Consider the following 22,095-nt stretch of genomic DNA (forward strand, 5'->3'; position numbering starts at 1 on the left):
TTGCTGTTTCTTCTAATTGTGACCATTCAACTGCTTCTGCTGAACATTCTTTCTGGATCCCACACCTTCTATCCCCCAAAACTAGTAAACCTTCTCATAAGGATGCTGATCCCATTCTGGATCAGGTGCAATCCATCCGCCTCTTACAGATCCCACCACCCCAACAAATGATGCCAATACCCCAGAAATCTAAAGCCCTCACGCTTGCACCATTTCTCCAGCATTCATCTGGATTAACCTCCTATCTCTATACCTACTGGCACAAGGTACCAGGAATCAACCAAAGATTACTATCTTTTGGATCCTCTTTTTCTAAAACTCTACTTCCTAGCTTCCTAAGTTCTTCCTTCGAGATATCAATCCTCTATCTACCTATGTCATTGCACTAACATGTGCCATGATCTCGGTCTGTTTCGCCTCCCCCTTCAGAATTCCCTGGAGTTGTTCAGTGACATCTCTGACCCTGGCACCAGGGAGGCAGCACAGAATCCTGGAGTCTCTTTGCAGCACAGAGCAGCACAGTCTGTTCTCCGTACAACTGAATCCCCTATCACTATAGCCTGCTATTCTTTCTCCCCTCTTTTGCTGCAGATCCACCCATGCTGCCATGAAGTTACCTCCTACTTGCTTTGCCCTGCATGGTCATCTGACCCAACAGTATCCAAGGCACTATATCTGTTAGAAAAGGGAATGGTCACAGGAGACCCTTACACTACCTGACCTGGTGGTCACCCAAGCACTTTTCACCTGGTCAGCAGTGTGACCACCTCAGTGAACATGCCATCCATGACAGGCTCAGCACTGTGGATGAGCCACAGTCAATTCATTTGCAACTCCAGCTCTGAAGTGTGGTTAGCCAGGGGCTGCAGGTGAACACTCTTTCTGCACATGTAGTCACCAGGAATGAGTGAAGCTTTCATGATTCGCCACAAAGTACAGGAGTTGCACACCACGGGTGTGAGCTCTGCTACCATAACTTCCCTCTCAAGTCCCTTAGTTATTCCCTTTTTTAAAAAAAATTATGCTTATGTAAGAATACTATTAACTTCCTTCCCTTAAGCTAACTTCAGTTCCCTTATCCTACTTTGCTTATTTATATTACTTTATTATATTGGCCTTGGCTTTCACTTATTTCTGTTGTTTCAGTTCATCCACTTATTAAAATCCTGAACCAATCAACACACCCTTTTCCTCGGATCTTGCGCTTTCATTTCTTTACCTAATCAGCAGTCCCTGTGAAACTGCGGCTGTTAAATTAGGGCTCCCCACTGTCTACTCAGTTGAAGCTGCAGTGTTGGACCTGCCGTGCTGGGCCTCAGTTTATCCTGTTGCTGTCTTCCTTCTTTTACTCAATTACCCCACGTCTTACTAAGAGATAGATTAACAGGTTTCTCAGAAGTGACTAATAATTCACTCACCCCCACGATTAGACTGACTGCCCTGCAATTATTTAAAATTGCCTTTACACCATCTTATAAATAAAGGCACCATGTTAGTAGCGAAGGATCTTGTTGTGCAGTGGATCTTGTTCTGACTCTCTATCTGAGTCAGAAGCGCGTGGTTTGAATCCCACCTCCACCAGACATGTGTCATAACTGACCAGGTGGATTAAACATGGTGACATAAAATATAGAAAGGAGGGCTCGCGTGATGCAGTGGTAGCACCCCTGGTTTCAAATCCCACCTGCTACAGAGGTGGGAAAGGTAAAGGTAAAATTGCTGTAGTCATACCAGAGGATCACCCTCTCATGAGGGTTTAACCTGAGAAGTTGGAGGAGAATCCTTCACAGTAACCTCAGCCAATGTAGGAATTGAACCCATGTTATTACCATCGCTCGGCTTTGCAAACCAGCCAACTTAACATTTCTAAATAGGTTGATTAGAAAATATGCACATCATAAATGGCAAATAAAAGAACAAAAGTTCTAATTCTTACGATGCAAGTTCATCCACAATCCTTTAAACCCTCAAATAAACACACAAACAACCATTCATGATCAAGACAGATAAAAGACAAACAGTTTGGGCAGATGAAATACAGGCAGGTATACAGATTCTATAGGTACAAATCTCAAGGTGGGTTAACTTGTCTATCTTAATTCCTTTTAATTTTAGCAATGATGACACGCTTGTCAGTATAGCAACTGACCGTACAACTTCAATAGATGACCTGTAGGATCAAGATTTTTTTTTAGTATAAGATTTCTTTGCTGCTTTTTCCCTCACATAGAGAAGGGGGAGGTTTTCAATTTGCCACTTCTAGATGTCTCTAGCTGCTGTGTGCTCTAACAAACACAACTCCACCAATCCAAGGGCTATCACATTTTCCTGAACTCAAAGCCTCAAGATACTGTTTTAACTCAATAATGCATCATTCTCACTGCCCCAACAGCAATGCTGTCTTGTACAAACAAAACTGTGCACTACTTAACTCCCCGGTACTTCAGCAATAAAGCAGTTTGACTTCCATTTCAGTTTATAGTCCAAAAGGGAAAAATATGTGGTCCTTTACAATGCTGAGATCAAACAGATTTGAGTTCTCCTTGGTCTTGCCAATGATTTTTCACGCCTTTTTTGATTTCACCTCTGTGCTTTCTAAAGTCCCAACATTATTCTGCAGCATTAAGTTCTTGGTGATGATCGTCAGCGTTTTTCCTCTCTTTGCTTACCCTGTATACTCTAATATCCAAAGGCCTACATATTTGGCATGCCACAATTTATCTCTGTGGGAATATGTTTAATCAGAACCATTTGAATCTTCACTTTGAATGTCTTCAACTGCACAAATGTCAATTTATCTCAAGCAGCTGTTTCCAGATAATTTTTGCTAAAATCACTCCTAGGCCTTGCCCTAATTGAACTCGTTTTCCTTTCTCTCCTTTCCATAATTATGTGAAAACTAACCAAATGATGAATACTTATACTAAAATGTTTCCAACTGGACACTCTACCTACCCAGCCTGATGTTCAAAAACTAAATTCAAAACAGCAAATTATGGACCTGCTGCATACTGGTGAAAAGACAAGTCCTCCTGAATGTACCTCAAAAACACTTTGTTCAAAGAGTTTTCCTTGCTCCTGTATTCAACGTATTACTGAATGGATAAAATCAGACTCTGAAAATAATTCTATTGAGCAGTATTTCTAAAGTCAACTTTATCCAATCTTGGATATTAAGATGCAAGGAGAAACTACAGCAAGAAACTGACATTCTGAAAACAAGACAGAGTGTATTCAAACCATAAACAATTTCTAAATTAACACTATAATTTCTAAGCTTGAGGGAGAAGTAGTTCAGAATTTGTCCCTTCCCTTCCCAACTTTATTTGGTCCCAATGTTCTAAAATGGAGTTGGAGGAGTTAAGATTTTCCAGATGGATTGAGTTGCATTTGTAATTCCTCTCTTCAGTCAGGTTTCTCAGGGCTAAAACACCAACCTTCTTTCCCTTGACTGTGCGAGCTGGATGTTTGTCACTGATTGAACAAGCAGACAATCTGTCCAGCAGGCATGAGTTATTTAGAGGATCAAGTGATAAAGATATCACTGATCTTTGACTTAAGCAACTACATATTCCAGGAGGTGCTTTGAATGAGGATGGTCTCTGTAACAATCTTGAAGAGAGAACAATCCTTCTGTGGGAACTATTGAGGTATTTCCTCACTCTCAAAGCAGGGAAAATCCTGAAATAGATAACCCTCAACCACTTGCTCCCTCTGGCTGAGGAAATCCTCCCACAGACAGTGTGGCTTCAGAGCTTACAGAAAGACCTCTGACATGGTCTTTGTTGCCAGGGAAATCCAGAAAAATGTCAAGAACAGCATCAGGAAGTCATCCTTGTACTCACTGACCTGGATAAAGTATTATCAAATTCAATGTAATGAGTTAAAAATAATTGTGAGGCATTGTAATTTGTTCTCCAGAGTTTGGATGGCCAAGAAACTTCATTATATTCCTGCAACTGTTTCATTACAATAGAACTGCAACTGATAGGGCGGCACAGTGGCTCAGTGGTTAGCACTGTTGCCTCACAGCACCAGGGTTCCAGGTTCGATTCCAGCTTTGGGTGACTGTCTGTGTGGAGTTTGCACATTCTCCCACAGTCCAAAGATGTGCAGGTTAGGTGAATTGGCCATGGTAAATTGCCCGTAGGGTTAGGTGAAGGGTTAAATGTGAGGGAATGGGTCTGGGTGGGTTGGGCTTCGGCAGGTTGGTGTGGACTTGTTGGGCGGCACGGTGGCACAGTGGTTAGCACTGCTGCCTCACAGCGCCAGAGACCTGGGTTCAATTCCCGCCTTAGGCGACTGTCTGTGTGGAGTTTGCACGTTCTCCCCGTGTCTGCACGGGTTTCCTCCGGGTGCTCCGGTTTCCTCCCACAATCCAAAGATGTGCAGGTCAGGTGAATTGGCCATGCTAAATTGCCTCTAGTGTTAGGTAAGGGACAAATGCAGGGGTATGGGTGGGTTTCGCTTCGGCGGGTCGGTGTGGACTTGTTGGGCCGAACGGCCTGTTTCCACACTAAGTAATCTAATCTAATTTTTGGACTGTGGGAGGAAACCGGAGTACTCATAGGAAACCCACGCAGACACAGGGAGAATGTGCAAACTCCGCACAGTCAGTCGAACCCGGGTCTCTGGCATTGTGAGGCAGCAGTGCTAACCACTGTTCAACTTAGTGCTATGTCAAAGTAAAGCTGATCACCATTGACAAACATGACCTGCAGCATACAGTGTCTTAACTCACTCTGCCCACACTCACAAGCTACTCTCAACCTCTTCAATTCTGCCCACAAGAATTACAGCCTGCCCTTGACTGTTGCAAAGCAAATCTTGTATCAGCCCACACCTGGTCCCTCAAATATTACACTTGCCAGATAAGAAGGAAACATTCAGGAATATGTTGAGTACTTCCCAAATCTTGGCAGCCACCTCTAGATCAGCTGTGCTAGCCCTGCCTTCTACAAACTATAACAGTGTGCTTTGGACAACAATGACCTCTGCAAATCAACAAAAGTCTCAATGTAGAGTGCCATTGCTGGCAATACACTCCTGTACTGCAGTGAGACATCAGCGACACATAGAATCATAAAGAAATTCCTATAGCAATGCCCTCCGTTATATCCTCAAGATTCAATAAGATGAATATTGCTGACTTCAAAAAGGATACCAGTATTTAATCAATGACTTAAAGGGGTTCTGTTTCAACTACAATAGACTGGACACGATGTCTGGATTCTGAAACGCATTGCCCCTCCGAGCTCCTGCTCTCATAACTCTCAAATAGCTAGTGTTCCAGGAAGACAAAGAAAACACTACCAAAGGTTTGAAGCTCTCCATGAAGTAATGCAGCATTGATATGAATAACTGGGAGGAACATGCTGCCAATCATTCAAAACATAACAACTTGTCCATTAAGTTGGACCACATGTTGCGTCCAAATGTCTTAACAATGAGGCAGGCTGGAAGAAAATCATGAACTCTGGATCCCACCACCTTATAGGACACCCTCCCATGTGTCCAAATATTCACAGGCCAGGAATTGGCCTGTTCAGTCACAGAATCAGAGATGTACAGCACAGAGAACGGACCCTTCGGTCCTTCTCGTCCATGCCGACCAGATATCCCACCTGCCAACACCCTGCCCATATCCCTCTAAACCCTTCCTGTTCATATACCCATCCAGATGTTGCAATTGTACCAGCCTACACCACTTCTTCTGGCAGCTCATTCCATACACATACCACACTCTGCGTGAAAACGTTGCCCCTTAGGTCTCTTTTATATCTTTCCCCTCTCACCCTAAACCTATGTTGTCTAGTTCTGGACTCCCCATCCAACGGAAAATACTTTGTATATTTATTCTATCCGTGCCCCTCAGGATTCTATAAACCTCTATAAGGTCACCCCTCAGCCTCTGATGCTCCAGGGAAAACAGCCCCAGCCTGTTTAGCCTCTCCCTGTAGCTCAGATCCTCCAACCCCTGCAACATCCGCGTAAACCTTTTCTGAACCCTTTCGAGTTTCACAACAACCTTCCAAGAGGAAAGAGACCAGAACTGCACGCAATATTCCAACAGTGGCCTAACCAATGTTCTGTACAGCCGCAATATGACCTCCCAACTCCTATACTCAATACTCTGACCAATAACCAAACACCTTCTTCACTATCCTATCTATCTGCAACTCCATTTTCAAAGAGCTTTGAACCTGCACTCCAAGGTCTCTTTGTTCAGCAACACTCCCTAGGACCTTATCATTAAGTGTATAAGTCCTGCTAAGATTTGCTTTCCTAAAATGTAACACTTCACATTTAACTGAATTAAACTCCATCTGCCACCTCTCAGCCCATTGCCCCATCTGATCAAGATCCTGTTGTAATCGGAGGTAACCTTCTTTGCTGTCCACTACACCTCCAATTTTGGTGTCACCTGCAAACTTACTAACTATACCTCTTGAGCTCACATCCAAATCATTTATATAAATAATGAAAAGCACCAATCTTTGTGGCATTCCACTGGTCAGAGACCTCCAAAAACAACCTTCAACTTTGTCTTCTACCTTTGAGCCAGTTCTGTATCCAAATGGCTACTTCTCCCTGTATTCCGTGAGATCTAACCTTGCCAACCACGGGGGTCACTGCAGAAACTTGCAACCCTGAGCAGACACCATTGGCTACCCCTTGTGTTGACAACATATGAAAACAGTTAATGTACTATTCTGAAACGGCTTTGATTTCTTGTGGATCAGAGGGGAATTTTCCTGAGAATTATCCACTGCTGACTGTAGAATATTTCTCTCTCTTTGTGCGTCTTCTGGGAGCTGAGGAAAGGGGGCAGAGGAAACAACCAGTTGGGACATTGTAGTCACCAGGTGGGTAGGACCGATAACTTGTTTTTTTCCTGCCTGTGGCAAATAGCTTTGCAACAGTTTGCAACAGAACTTGTGTCCAGAGGTTTATCACCTGCCCAGCCTTTACCAAATAACAAAATATTTGCGAAATGTCATTCACTGGCATTACCCAGTTTTGAATGATAAAGTTGGAAGTATTTCATTGCAGCTTTGCACTACACCACACATATTTCTCATAATTTGCAAATATTCAACCTCATAATTTAACCTGACGGATCAAACAAATGGGAGGGGGTGTGGGAGAAAAGAGAAGAATCTCATGTCTACCTTCTAGCCTTTGAATTTTCGCCTTCACAGAAACCACTGTCTCAAAAGGTGACACTCTAAGTTCAAAACAAGTTCCTGTGAGTGTTTCAATGAAGAGTTCCATTGTCTCGTAAAACGGGAGTTTGTAACTTAGAGGCCCAGAATTGTCCTCATTAAAGAAGGGAGGTTCCTTTTTGTTTTCCATTTTAATACATCCAGAAACTTCCAAGGGCAGGCTTTGATGACAGTTGTTCCCACAACACCTGCAGCCCGAAATCACAGTCAAACAGCATTTGAGGCTGGCTAATGATGTTCATGACCAAGCACTCCTTCTGGTGGCAAAAACAAGACAAGAATACAATTACTTTGAGGACATTAATCACTAGACCTGAGTTACTCCATACATTTCTGAGGCAAATACATATGAACCAATTAACTTTCAAATGTGACAATCTTCAAATTCCCCAATGTTATGTTAAAAAGTTAAACTTACCCATTATTTGTTCCATACAAAGTCAAAATGTAACAATAGATCAAGAGTGCAAACTAACAGGTTGGAAAATACATTCTATAGTACAACTACAACGAAACACGCAAGCACTGAGCAAAGTATAACTGCACTGGAATGTGAAATTCATCCCACTAGCAACATTAGTAATCAATAGCACAAACCACTAAATGAAAACCCAACCGTGACACACTCAATAAACTGCATTAGCTTGACAAACACACTCACCAGACCTGACTCCAGACAGGCTATCAGGAACACAATTACTGAGATCAGAAACACTGCTCGTGAGGCACATGCATACCAAAAGTAGAGGCACTGCCAATATAATCAATGACAATGTGAGAAGCATCCACCCATCCCAAGGGGACCCATAGCAGTGCAACACGTTGATGGTAATGTAGTGTCAGTGCGACACACAGCCGCCACTCCCCAAGGAAGCTCTATATTAATTGTCACATCATTCTCATACGGGCAATCAGGAATCCACATACAGTGTGTGAGAGTGTGTGTGCGTCTGTGTGATCAGCATCAATTATGAAAACCCCCTTAGCTCTCCCCAGGGCATCAGCACAGGTAACACAATACAATCCAAACCCAGAGGAAACAGTATTTCAGAGATGCTCTGAACCTCTCCCCCAGGAGATTAGTATGTGGAATACACATGACCTCCATTCAAAGAGGAAATCGTTTTAGTGAAACACACATGACTCCCACTCCCAGGGGCTTAGAATTTGAGAGACAAACTCTCATCCATCGGGGTGGGTGGGGTGTTCAGTATTAACGAGACATGCATTCTCCTAAAACCCACCAGGTGGATCAGGTACTAGAGAGACCACTACTCACCCCAGAGTGATCAGCAGGAATAAGACACAGCCACATCTGGGGAGCAATGCTAATGGGACGCATTCCTTCTCTACCCCAAGGTGATACCCACCCCATCTACAGAGATCAATTTGTGTCATGCAAAATCTCTCCACCTAGAGGGGAAACAGTATCTATCTCACAAACCCCCCCAGGCCCAGGAGATCAGTACATATGTTAAACAACCTCTCCACACCCAAGCAATCAGTATGAAACAGCTACCAACCATATTCCCCAAGAGGATCACTATGTGTGCCACACATACCAATGCCCCCCCCCGACCCCAACCCCACACCCTGCTCCCAGGGGATGAGCGTGTGCAACACACACAGTCACCCCACCTCCAGGGGATCAGTACTTGCTACACACGTACATATATGCGCGCGCGCACGCGCACACACACACACACACACACACACACACACACTCACCCCACCCCCAGGGCATCAGTACCTGCTGCGCATACCCACACAGTCACCCCACCCCCAGGAGATCAGTACCTGCTACAAACACTCACAAAGCCACCTTCCTCCCAGGGGATCAGTACCTGCTACACACACACACACACACACAATCACCCAACCCCCAGGGGATCAGCACCTGCTACACACACACACAGATCCCCTGGTGGTGGGGTTATTCTGTGTGTGTGTGTGTGTATAGCAGGTACTGTTCCCCTGTGGGTGGGGTGACTGTGTGTCTGTAGCAGGTACTGATCCCCTGGGAGGAGGGTGACTGTGTGGGTGTGTGTGGCAGGTACTGATCCCCTAGGGTGGGGTGTGTGTGCGCGCGTGTAGCAGGTGCTGATCCCCGGGGGTGTGTGTGTGTGTGTGTGTGTGTGTGTGTGTGTGTGTGTGTGTGTGTGTGTGTATAGCAGGTACTGATCCCCTGGGAGGAAGGTGACTGTATGGGTGTGTGGGGCAGATACTGATCCCCTGGTGGTTGGGTTATTCTGTACCTGCCACAAACACCCACACAGTCACCTTCCTCCCAGGGGATCAGCACCTGCTACACACACGCTGCCCCCAGGGGATCAGTACCTGCCACACACACCCACACAGTCACCCTCCTCCCAGGGGATCAGTACCTGCTACAGACACACAGTCACCCCACACACAGGGGAACAGTACCTGCTGCACACACAAACGGTCACCCAACCCCCAGGGGATCAGTACCTGCTACACACACACACACAGATCCTCTGGTGGTGGGGTTATTGTGTGTGTGTGTGTGTAGCAGGGACTGATCCCCTTGGGGTATGGTGTGTGTGTGTGTGTGTATAGCAGGGACTGATCCCCTTGGCGTATGGGTGACTGTGCGTGTGCGTGTATAACAGGTACTGTTCCCCTTTGGGTGGGGTGACTGTGTGTCTGTAGCAGGTACTGATCCCCTGGGAAGAGGGTGACTGTGTGGGTGTGTGTGGCAGGTACTGATCCCCTGGGGGTGGGGTGTGTGCGTGTGTGTGCGTGTAGCAGGTGCTGATCCCCTGGGGTTGTGTGTGTGTGTGTGTGTGTGTGTGTGTGTGTGTGTGTGTGTGTGTGTCTGTCTGTCTGTCAGGTACTGATCCCCTGGGAGGAAGGTGACTGTGTGGGTGTGTGTGGCAGGTACTGATCCCCTGGTGGTGGGGTTATTCTGTACCTGCCACAAACACCCACACAGTCACCCTCCTCCCAGGGGATCAGTACCTGCTACACACGCACCACAGTAACCCCACCCCCAGGGGATCAATACCTGCCACACACACCCACACAGTCACCCTCCTCCCAGGGGATCAGTACCTGCTACAGACACACAGTCACCCCACCACAGAGGAACAGTACCTGCTGCACACACAGTCACCCAACCCCCAGGGGATCAGGACCTGCTACACACACACACACACACACAGAGTCACCCCACCCCCAGGGGATCAATACCTACTATACACACACACATACACCACAGTAACCCCACCCCCAGGGGATCAGTACCTGCCACAGTCACCCTCCTCCCAGGAATCAGTACCTGCTACAGACACAAACACATACAATCCCTCGCCCAAGGCTAACATTACCTGCTACACACACACACACACACACACACACACACACACCCCACCCCCAGGGGATCAGTACCTGCTACACACACACTCCCCATTCCCAGGGGTTCAGCACCTGCTACACAGCCACACACACACACACTCCCCACCCCCAGGGGATTAGTAACTGCCAAACAAAGGCACACTCCCCACCCCCAGGGGATCAGTACCAGCTACACACACACAGATCCCCTGGGGGTGGGGAATGTACCTGCTATACACACACACATTCCCCACCCCCAGGGAATCAGTGACTGCTATACACACACACACTCACCAATCCCGGGGGAACAGTACCTGCGACACACACATTCCCCACTCCCAGGGGATCAGTGCCTGCTATGTGTGTGCGCGCGCGCACGCGCACGCACACACACACACACACACACACTCCCCACCCCCAGGGGATCTGTACCTGCTACACCCACTCACTCCTCACCCCCAGGGGATCAGTGCCTGCTACGCACACACACTCCCCACCCCCAGGGGATCACTACCTGCTACACACACATCCCCACCCCCAGGGGATCAGTACCTGCTATGCACGCGCACACACACACACTCCCCACCCCCAGGGGATCAGTACCTGCTACGCGCGCACGCACACACACACACACCCCCCCCACCCCCAGGGGATTAGTAACTGCCAAACAAAGGCACACTCCCCACCCCCAGGGGATCAATACCTGCTACACACACACAGATCCCCTGGGGGTGGGGATTGTACCTGCTACACACACACACACACACACACACACACACCCTGGGGGTGGGGAATGTACCTGCCACACACCCACACTCCCCACCCCCCGGGGATCAGTACCAGCTACGCACGCACGCGCGCGCGCACACACCCCACCCCCAGGGGATCAGTACCTGCCACACACACCCACACAGTCACCCACTTCCCAGGGGATCAGTACCTGCTACAGACACACAGTCACCCCACCCACAGGGGAACAGTACCTGTTATACACGCACACACACAGTCACCCATACCCCAAGGGGATCAGTCCCTGCTATACACACACACACACACACACACACAGAATAACCCCACCACCAGGGGATCTGTGTGTGTGTGTAGCAGGTGCTGATCCCCTGGGGGTTGGGTGATTGTGTGTGTGTGTGTGTGTGTAGCAGGTACTGATCCCCTGGGAGGAAGGTGACTTTGTGAGTGTTTGTAGCAGGTACTGATCTCCTGGGGGTGGGGTGACTGTGTGGGTATGCGCAGCAGGTACTGATGCCCTGGGGGTGGGGTGAGTGTGTGTGTGTGTGTGTGTGTGTGTGTGTGTGTGTGTGCGCGCGTTCGTGCGTGCGTGCATATACGTACGTGTGTAGCAAGTACTGATCCCCTGGAGGTGGGGTGACTGTGTGTGTTGCACACGCTCATCCCCTGGGAGCAGGGTGTGGGGTTGGGGTGGGGGGGGCATTGGTATGTGTGGCACACATAGTGATCCTCTTGGGGAATATGGTTGGTAGCTGTTTCATACTGATTGCTTGGGTGTGGAGAGGTTGTTTAACATATGTACTGATCTCCTGGGCCTGGGGGGGTTTGTGAGATAGATACTGTTTCCCCTCTAGGTGGAGAGATTTTGCATGACACAAATTGATCTCTGTAGATGGGGTGGGTATCACCTTGGGGTAGAGAAGGAATGCGTCCCATTAGCATTGCTCCCCAGATGAGGCTGTGTCTTATTCCCACGCCCAGGGGATCAGTACCTGCTACGCACACACACACCCACACACCCTCCCCACCCCCAGGGGATCAGTACCAGCTACGCACGCGCACACACACACACTCCCACCCCCAGGGGATCAGTACCAGCAACGCATGCGCGCACACACACACATACACACACACACTCCTCACCCCAGGGGATCAGTACCAGCAACGCATGCGCGCACACACACACATACACACACACACTCCTCACCCCAGGGGATCAGTACCAGCAACGCATGCGCGCACACACACACATACACACACACACTCCTCACCCCAGGGGATCAGTACCTGCTACGCACACACACACTCCTCACCCCAGGGGATCAGTACCTGCTACGCACACACACACTCCCCACCCCCAGGGGATCTGTACCAGCTACGCGCGCACACACACACTCCCCACCCCCAGGGGATCAGTACCTGCTACACACACACACACACACACAGACACACTCCCCACCCCCAGAGGATCAGTACCTGCTACACACACTCCCCACCCCCAGGTGATTAGTAACTGCCAAACAAAGGCACAGTCCCCACCCCCAGGGAATCAGTAACTGCTACACACACACACACACACACACACACACACACACCACCCCCAGGGGATCAGTACCTGCTATGCGCGCGCGCACACACACTCCCCACCCCCAGGGGATTAGTAACTGCTACACACACACACACACACACACACTCCCCACTCCCAGGCGATCAGTACCTGCTACACACACACACACATACACACAGTCCCCACCCCTGGGGGATCAGTACCTGCTACCTACACACACACACACACACAGTCCCCACCCCCGGGGGATCAGTACCTGCTACACGCACGCACGCACACACACACACACTGATACCCTGGGGGGGGTGGGGAATGTACCTGCCACACACCCACACACTCCCCACCCCCAGGGGATCAGTACCTGCTACACACACACACACACACACACACACACACACACACACAGTCCCCACCCCCGGGGGATCAGTACCTGCTACACGCGCGCGCGCACACACACTCTGATGTCCTGGGGGTGGGGAATGTACCTGCTACACACACACTCCCCACCCCCAGGTGATGAGTACCTGCTACACACACACACACACACACACACACACTCCCCACCCCCAGGGGATCAGCACCTGCTACACGCACGCACATACACACACTCCACCCCCATGGGATCAGTACCTGCTATGCACAGACACACAGACACTCCCCACCCCCAGGGGATCAGTACCTGCTACACAGACACACAGACACACACACACTCTCCCCCCCCCCCCCCCCCCCAGGGGATTAATAACTGCCAAACAAAGACACACTCCCCACCTCCAGGGAATCAGTAACTGCCACACACACACACACACTCCACCCCCATGGGATCAGTACCTGCTATGCACGCGCACACACACACACACCCCACCCCCAGGGGATCAGTGCCAGCTACACACACACACACACACACACACACACACACACACACACACACACTCCCCACCCCCAGGGGATCAGTGCCTGCTACACACACACTCCCCACCCCCAGGGGATTAGTAACTGTCAAAGGCACACTCCCCGCCCCCAGGGGATCAGTAACTGCTACACACACACACACACACACACACACACACACACACACTCCCCACTCCCAGGCGATCAGTACCTGCTACACACACACAGATCCCCTGGGGGTGGGGATTGCACCTGCTAAACACACACACACACACACACACTGATGCCCTGGGGGTGGGGAATGTACGTGCCACACACACACACACTCCCCACCCCCAGGGGATCAGTACCTGCTACACACACACACACACACACACCCCACTCCCAGGGGATCTGTACCAGCTACGCGCTCGCATGCACACACACACTGCCCACCCCAAGGGATTCAGTACCTGCTACACACACACACACTACCCACCCCCAGGGGATTAGTAACTGCCAAACAAAGGCACACTCCCCACCCCCAGGCGATCAGTACCTGCTATACACACACACACACACACACATACATACATACACACATACATACATACACACATACATCCCACCGCCAGGTGAGCAGTACCTGCTGCACGCAAGCACACACACACACACAGATGCCCTGTGTGTGGGGAATGTACCTGCTACACACACACACACACACACTCCCCACCCCCAGGGGATCAGTAACTGCTACACACACACAGATCCCCTGGGGGGGGGGGGATTGTACCTGCTACATACACACGCACATACACACACCCCACCCCCATGGGATCAGTACCTGCTATGCACGCGCACACACACAGACACTCCCCACACCCAGGGGATCAGTAACTGCTACACAGACACACACACACACTCCCCACCCCCAAGGGATCAGCACCTGCTACCTACACACACACACACACACACATACACTCCACACCCCCAGGGGATCAGCACTTGCCACACGCCCCAGGGATTCAGCACCAGCTGCGTGCGCGCGCACACACCCACACACTCCCCACCCCCAGGGGATCAGTACCTGCCACACACACCCACACAGTCACCCACTTCCCAGGGGATCAGTACCTGCTACAGACACACAGTCACCCCACCCACAGGGGAACAGTACCTGTTATACACGCACACACACAGTCACCCATACCCCAAGGGGATCAGTCCCTGCTATACACACACACACACACACACACAGAATAACCCCACCACCAGGGGATCTGTGTGTGTGTGTAGCAGGTGCTGATCCCCTGGGGGTTGGGTGATTGTGTGTGTGTGTGTGTGTGTAGCAGGTACTGATCCCCTGGGAGGAAGGTGACTTTGTGAGTGTTTGTAGCAGGTACTGATCTCCTGGGGGTGGGGTGACTGTGTGGGTATGCGCAGCAGGTACTGATGCCCTGGGGGTGGGGTGAGTGTGTGTGTGTGTGTGTGTGTGTGTGTGTGTGTGTGCGCGCGTTCGTGCGTGCGTGCATATACGTACGTGTGTAGCAAGTACTGATCCCCTGGAGGTGGGGTGACTGTGTGTGTTGCACACGCTCATCCCCTGGGAGCAGGGTGTGGGGTTGGGGTGGGGGGGGCATTGGTATGTGTGGCACACATAGTGATCCTCTTGGGGAATATGGTTGGTAGCTGTTTCATACTGATTGCTTGGGTGTGGAGAGGTTGTTTAACATATGTACTGATCTCCTGGGCCTGGGGGGGTTTGTGAGATAGATACTGTTTCCCCTCTAGGTGGAGAGATTTTGCATGACACAAATTGATCTCTGTAGATGGGGTGGGTATCACCTTGGGGTAGAGAAGGAATGCGTCCCATTAGCATTGCTCCCCAGATGAGGCTGTGTCTTATTCCCACGCCCAGGGGATCAGTACCTGCTACGCACACACACACCCACACACCCTCCCCACCCCCAGGGGATCAGTACCAGCTACGCACGCGCACACACACACACTCCCACCCCCAGGGGATCAGTACCAGCAACGCATGCGCGCACACACACACATACACACACACACTCCTCACCCCAGGGGATCAGTACCAGCAACGCATGCGCGCACACACACACATACACACACACACTCCTCACCCCAGGGGATCAGTACCAGCAACGCATGCGCGCACACACACACATACACACACACACTCCTCACCCCAGGGGATCAGTACCTGCTACGCACACACACACTCCTCACCCCAGGGGATCAGTACCTGCTACGCACACACACACTCCCCACCCCCAGGGGATCTGTACCAGCTACGCGCGCACACACACACTCCCCACCCCCAGGGGATCAGTACCTGCTACACACACACACACACACACAGACACACTCCCCACCCCCAGAGGATCAGTACCTGCTACACACACTCCCCACCCCCAGGTGATTAGTAACTGCCAAACAAAGGCACAGTCCCCACCCCCAGGGAATCAGTAACTGCTACACACACACACACACACACACACACACACACACACCCCCAGGGGATCAGTACCTGCTATGCGCGCGCGCACACACACTCCCCACCCCCAGGGGATTAGTAACTGCTACACACACACACACACACACACACTCCCCACTCCCAGGCGATCAGTACCTGCTACACACACACACACATACACACAGTCCCCACCCCTGGGGGATCAGTACCTGCTACCTACACACACACACACACACAGTCCCCACCCCCGGGGGATCAGTACCTGCTACACGCACGCACGCACACACACACACACTGATACCCTGGGGGGGGTGGGGAATGTACCTGCCACACACCCACACACTCCCCACCCCCAGGGGATCAGTACCTGCTACACACACACACACACACACACACACACACACACACACACAGTCCCCACCCCCGGGGGATCAGTACCTGCTACACGCGCGCGCGCACACACACTCTGATGTCCTGGGGGTGGGGAATGTACCTGCTACACACACACTCCCCACCCCCAGGTGATGAGTACCTGCTACACACACACACACACACACACACACACTCCCCACCCCCAGGGGATCAGCACCTGCTACACGCACGCACATACACACACTCCACCCCCATGGGATCAGTACCTGCTATGCACAGACACACAGACACTCCCCACCCCCAGGGGATCAGTACCTGCTACACAGACACACAGACACACACACACTCTCCCTCCCCCCCCCCCCCCAGGGGATTAATAACTGCCAAACAAAGACACACTCCCCACCTCCAGGGAATCAGTAACTGCCACACACACACACACACTCCACCCCCATGGGATCAGTACCTGCTATGCACGCGCACACACACACACACCCCACCCCCAGGGGATCAGTGCCAGCTACACACACACACACACACACACACACACACACACACACACACACACACTCCCCACCCCCAGGGGATCAGTGCCTGCTACACACACACTCCCCACCCCCAGGGGATTAGTAACTGTCAAAGGCACACTCCCCGCCCCCAGGGGATCAGTAACTGCTACACACACACACACACACACACACACACACTCCCCACTCCCAGGCGATCAGTACCTGCTACACACACACAGATCCCCTGGGGGTGGGGATTGCACCTGCTAAACACACACACACACACACACACTGATGCCCTGGGGGTGGGGAATGTACGTGCCACACACACACACACTCCCCACCCCCAGGGGATCAGTACCTGCTACACACACACACACACACACACCCCACTCCCAGGGGATCTGTACCAGCTACGCGCTCGCATGCACACACACACTGCCCACCCCAAGGGATTCAGTACCTGCTACACACACACACACACTACCCACCCCCAGGGGATTAGTAACTGCCAAACAAAGGCACACTCCCCACCCCCAGGCGATCAGTACCTGCTATACACACACACACACACACACATACATACATACACACATACATACATACACACATACATCCCACCGCCAGGTGAGCAGTACCTGCTGCACGCAAGCACACACACACACACAGATGCCCTGTGTGTGGGGAATGTACCTGCTACACACACACACACACACACTCCCCACCCCCAGGGGATCAGTAACTGCTACACACACACAGATCCCCTGGGGGGGGGGGGGATTGTACCTGCTACATACACACGCACATACACACACCCCACCCCCATGGGATCAGTACCTGCTATGCACGCGCACACACACAGACACTCCCCACACCCAGGGGATCAGTAACTGCTACACAGACACACACACACACTCCCCACCCCCAAGGGATCAGCACCTGCTACCTACACACACACACACACACACATACACTCCACACCCCCAGGGGATCAGCACTTGCCACACGCCCCAGGGATTCAGCACCAGCTGCGTGCGCGCGCACACACCCACACACTCCCCACCCCCAGGGGATTTGTACCAGCTAAGCGCGCGCGCGCGCGCACACACACACACACACACACACACACACACACACACACACACACACACACACACACCCCACCCCCAGGGAATCACTACCAGCTACGCACGCAAACACACACACTGCCCACCCCCAGGGAATCAGTACTTGCTACACACACACACACTCCCCACCACCAGGGGATCGGTACCTGCTACGCGCGCGCGCACACACACAAACACAAACACAAACACACACACAAACACAAACACAAACACACACACACACACACACCCCACCCCCAGGGAATCACTACCAGCTACGCACGCAAACACACACACTGCCCACCCCCAGGGAATCAGTACTTGCTACACACACACACACACTCCCCACCACCAGGGGATCGGTACCTGCTACGCGCGCGCGCACACACACAAACACACACACACACACACACACTCCCCACCCCCAGGGGATCAGTACCAGCTACGGGCACACACACACACACACACACAGTCCCGACCCCCTGGGGATCAGTACCTGCTACACACATACACACACACACTCCCCGCCCTCAGGGGATTAGTAACTGCCAAACAAAGGCACACTCCCCACCCCCAGGGGATCAGTAACTGCTACACACACACACACACTCCCCACCCCCAGGGGATCAGTACTTGCTACACACACAGATTCCCTGGGGGTGGGGATTGTACCTGCTACACACACACCCCACCTCCAGGGGATTAGTACCTGCTACACGCAAGCGCGCGCGCACACACACACACACACACACACACACACACACTGATGCCCTGGGGGTGGGGAATGTACCTGCTACACACACACACACACACACACACTCCCCACGCCCAGGGGATCAGTACCTGCTACACACACACACACACAGATGCCCTGGCGGTGGGGAATGTACCTGCTACACGCAAGCACATACACACACTCCACCCCCATGGGATCAGTACCTGCTATGTACAGACACACACACACACACACACACTCCCCACCCCCACGGGATCGGTACCTGCTACACACACACACACACACACACACACACTCCACCCCCAGGGATTCAGTACCAGCTACGCGCACGCGCACACACATACACTGATGCCCTGGGGGTGGGGAATGTACCTACCACACACACACACACACACACACACACACACACACACACACACCCCACCGCCAGGGGAGCAGTACCTGCTACACGCAAGCACACACACACACACAGATGCCCTGTGTGTGGGGAATGTACCTGCTACACACACATACACACCCCCCACCCCCATGGGAGCAGTACCTGCTACACAGACACACACACACACTCCCCACCCCCAAGGGATCAGCACCTGCTACACACACTCCCCACCCCCAGGGGATTAATAACTGCCAAACAAAGGCACACTCCCCACCTCCAGGGAATCAGTAACTGCTACACACACACACACACACACACACACACACACACACACATACAAACACCCCACCCCCATGGGATCAGTACCTGCTATGCACACACACACACACACTCCCCACCCCCAGGGGATCAGTAACTGCTACACAGACACACACACACACACACACACACAATGCCCACCCCCAGGGGATTTGTACCAGCTAAGCGCGCGCACACACACACACTCCCCACCCCCAGGGAATCACTACCAGCTACGCACGCACGCAAACACACACACTGCTCAACCCAAGGGAATCAGTACCTGCTACACACACACACTCCCCACCCCCAGGGGATCAGTACCAGCTAAGGGCGCGCGCACGCACACACACACACACAGTCCCCACCCCCTGGGGATCAGTACCTGCTACACACACGCACACACTCACACACACTCCCCACCCCCAAGGGATCAGCACCTGCTACACACACACACACACTCCCCTCCCCCAGGGGATCAGTACCTGCTACACACACACACACACACAGATCCTCTGGGGGGTGGGGAATGTACCTGCTACACACACACACACACCCCACCCCCATGGGATCAGTACCTGCTATGCACACACACGCACACACACACACACTCCCCACACCCAGGGGATCAGTACCTGCTACACACACACAGATCCCCTGGGGGTGGGGAATGTACCTGCGACACACACACACACACACACACACACACACACACACACACACACTCCACACCCCCAGGGGATCAGCACCTGCTACACACACACACTCCCCACCCCCAGGGGATCAGTACCAGCTACGCACACACACACACAATGCCCACCCCCAGGGAATCAATACCTGCTACACACACACACACAGACACACACACACACACACAGACACAGACACTCCCCACCCCCAAGGGATCAGCACCTGCTACACACACACACACATACACACACACCCCTCCCCCAGGGGATCAGTACCTGCTACACACATACACACACACACTCCCCGCCCCCAGGGGATTAGTAACTGCCAAACAAAGGCACACTCCCCACCCCCAGGGGATCAGTAACTGCTACACACACACACACAGATTCCCTGGGGGTGGGGATTGTACCTGCTACACACACTCCCCACCCCCAGGGATTCAGTACCAGCTACGCGCACGCGCACACACATACACTGATGCCCTGGGGGTGGGGAATGTACCTGCCACCCCCACACACACACACACACACACACACACACACACACACACCCCTCCGCCAGGGGAGCAGTACCTGCTACACGCAAGCACACACACACACACAGATGCCCTGTGTGTGGGGAATGTACCTGCTACACACACATACACACACCCCACCCCCATGGGATCAGTACCTGCTATGCACAGACACACAGACACTCCCCACCCCCAGGGGATCAGTACCTGCTACACAGACACACACACACACTCCCCACCCTCAAGGGATCAGCACCTGCTACACACACTCCCCACCCCCAGGGGATTAATAACTGCCAAACAAAGGCACACTCCCCACCTCCAGGGAATCAGTAACTGCTACACACACACACACACACCCCACCCCCATGGGATCAGTACCTGCTATGCACACACACACACAGACACTCCCCACCCCCAGGGGATCAGTAACTGCTACACAGACACACACACACACACACTCCACACCCCCAGGGGATCAGTACCAGCTACGCACACACACACACACACACACACACACACACACAATGCCCACCCCCAGGGGATTTGTACCAGCTAAGCGCGCGCGCACACACACACTCCCCACCCCCAGGGAATCACTACCAGCTACGCACGCACGCAAACACACACACTGCTCAACCCAAGGGAATCAGTACCTGCTACACACACACACTCCCCACCACCAGGGGATCGGTACCTGCTACACACACACACTCCCCACCCCCAGGGGATCAGTACCAGCTAAGGGCGCGCGCACACGCGCACACACACACACACACACACACACACACACACGGATCCCTTGGGGAGGTGGGGAATGCACCTGCTACACACGCGCACACACTCACACACACTCCCCACCCCCAAGGGATCAGCACCTGCTACACACACACACACTCCCCTCCCCCAGGGGATCAGTACCTGCTACACACATACACACACACACTCCCCGCCCCCAGGGGATTAGGTAACTGCCAAACAAAGGCACACTCCCCACCCCCAGGGGATCAGTAACTGCTATACACACACACACACACACACACAAAAACAAACTCCCCACTCCCAGGCAATCAGTACCTGCCACACACACACACAGATCCTCTGGGGATGGGGAACGTACCTGCTACACACACACACACCCCACCCCCATGGGATCAGTACCTGCTATGCACACACACGCACACACACACACACTCCCCACACCCAGGGGATCAGTACCTGCTAC

At 52.0% G+C, this 22,095-nt stretch overlaps 1 protein-coding gene across 3 annotated transcripts in view; it reads right to left on the reverse strand.

Moving 5' to 3' along the window:
- The window catches only part of zfand4 (zinc finger, AN1-type domain 4), an 87,301-nt gene that overhangs the window by 39,730 nt on the left and 25,476 nt on the right, over nt 1–22,095 (reverse strand). For 2 of the 3 annotated variants that reach the window (XM_060854033.1, XM_060854035.1), the window contains exon 2: nt 7,173–7,483. In XM_060854033.1, the coding sequence (XP_060710016.1) occupies nt 7,173–7,356 (184 nt within the window). In that variant the 5' untranslated portion in view covers nt 7,357–7,483. The remainder of the gene's footprint in view (nt 1–7,172; nt 7,484–22,095) is intronic. The other variant, XM_060854034.1, reaches the window with a different exon arrangement.

Source organism: Hemiscyllium ocellatum, chromosome 43 (genome assembly GCF_020745735.1).
Source record: "Hemiscyllium ocellatum isolate sHemOce1 chromosome 43, sHemOce1.pat.X.cur, whole genome shotgun sequence".
Classification (NCBI taxonomy): Eukaryota; Metazoa; Chordata; class Chondrichthyes; order Orectolobiformes; family Hemiscylliidae; genus Hemiscyllium; species Hemiscyllium ocellatum.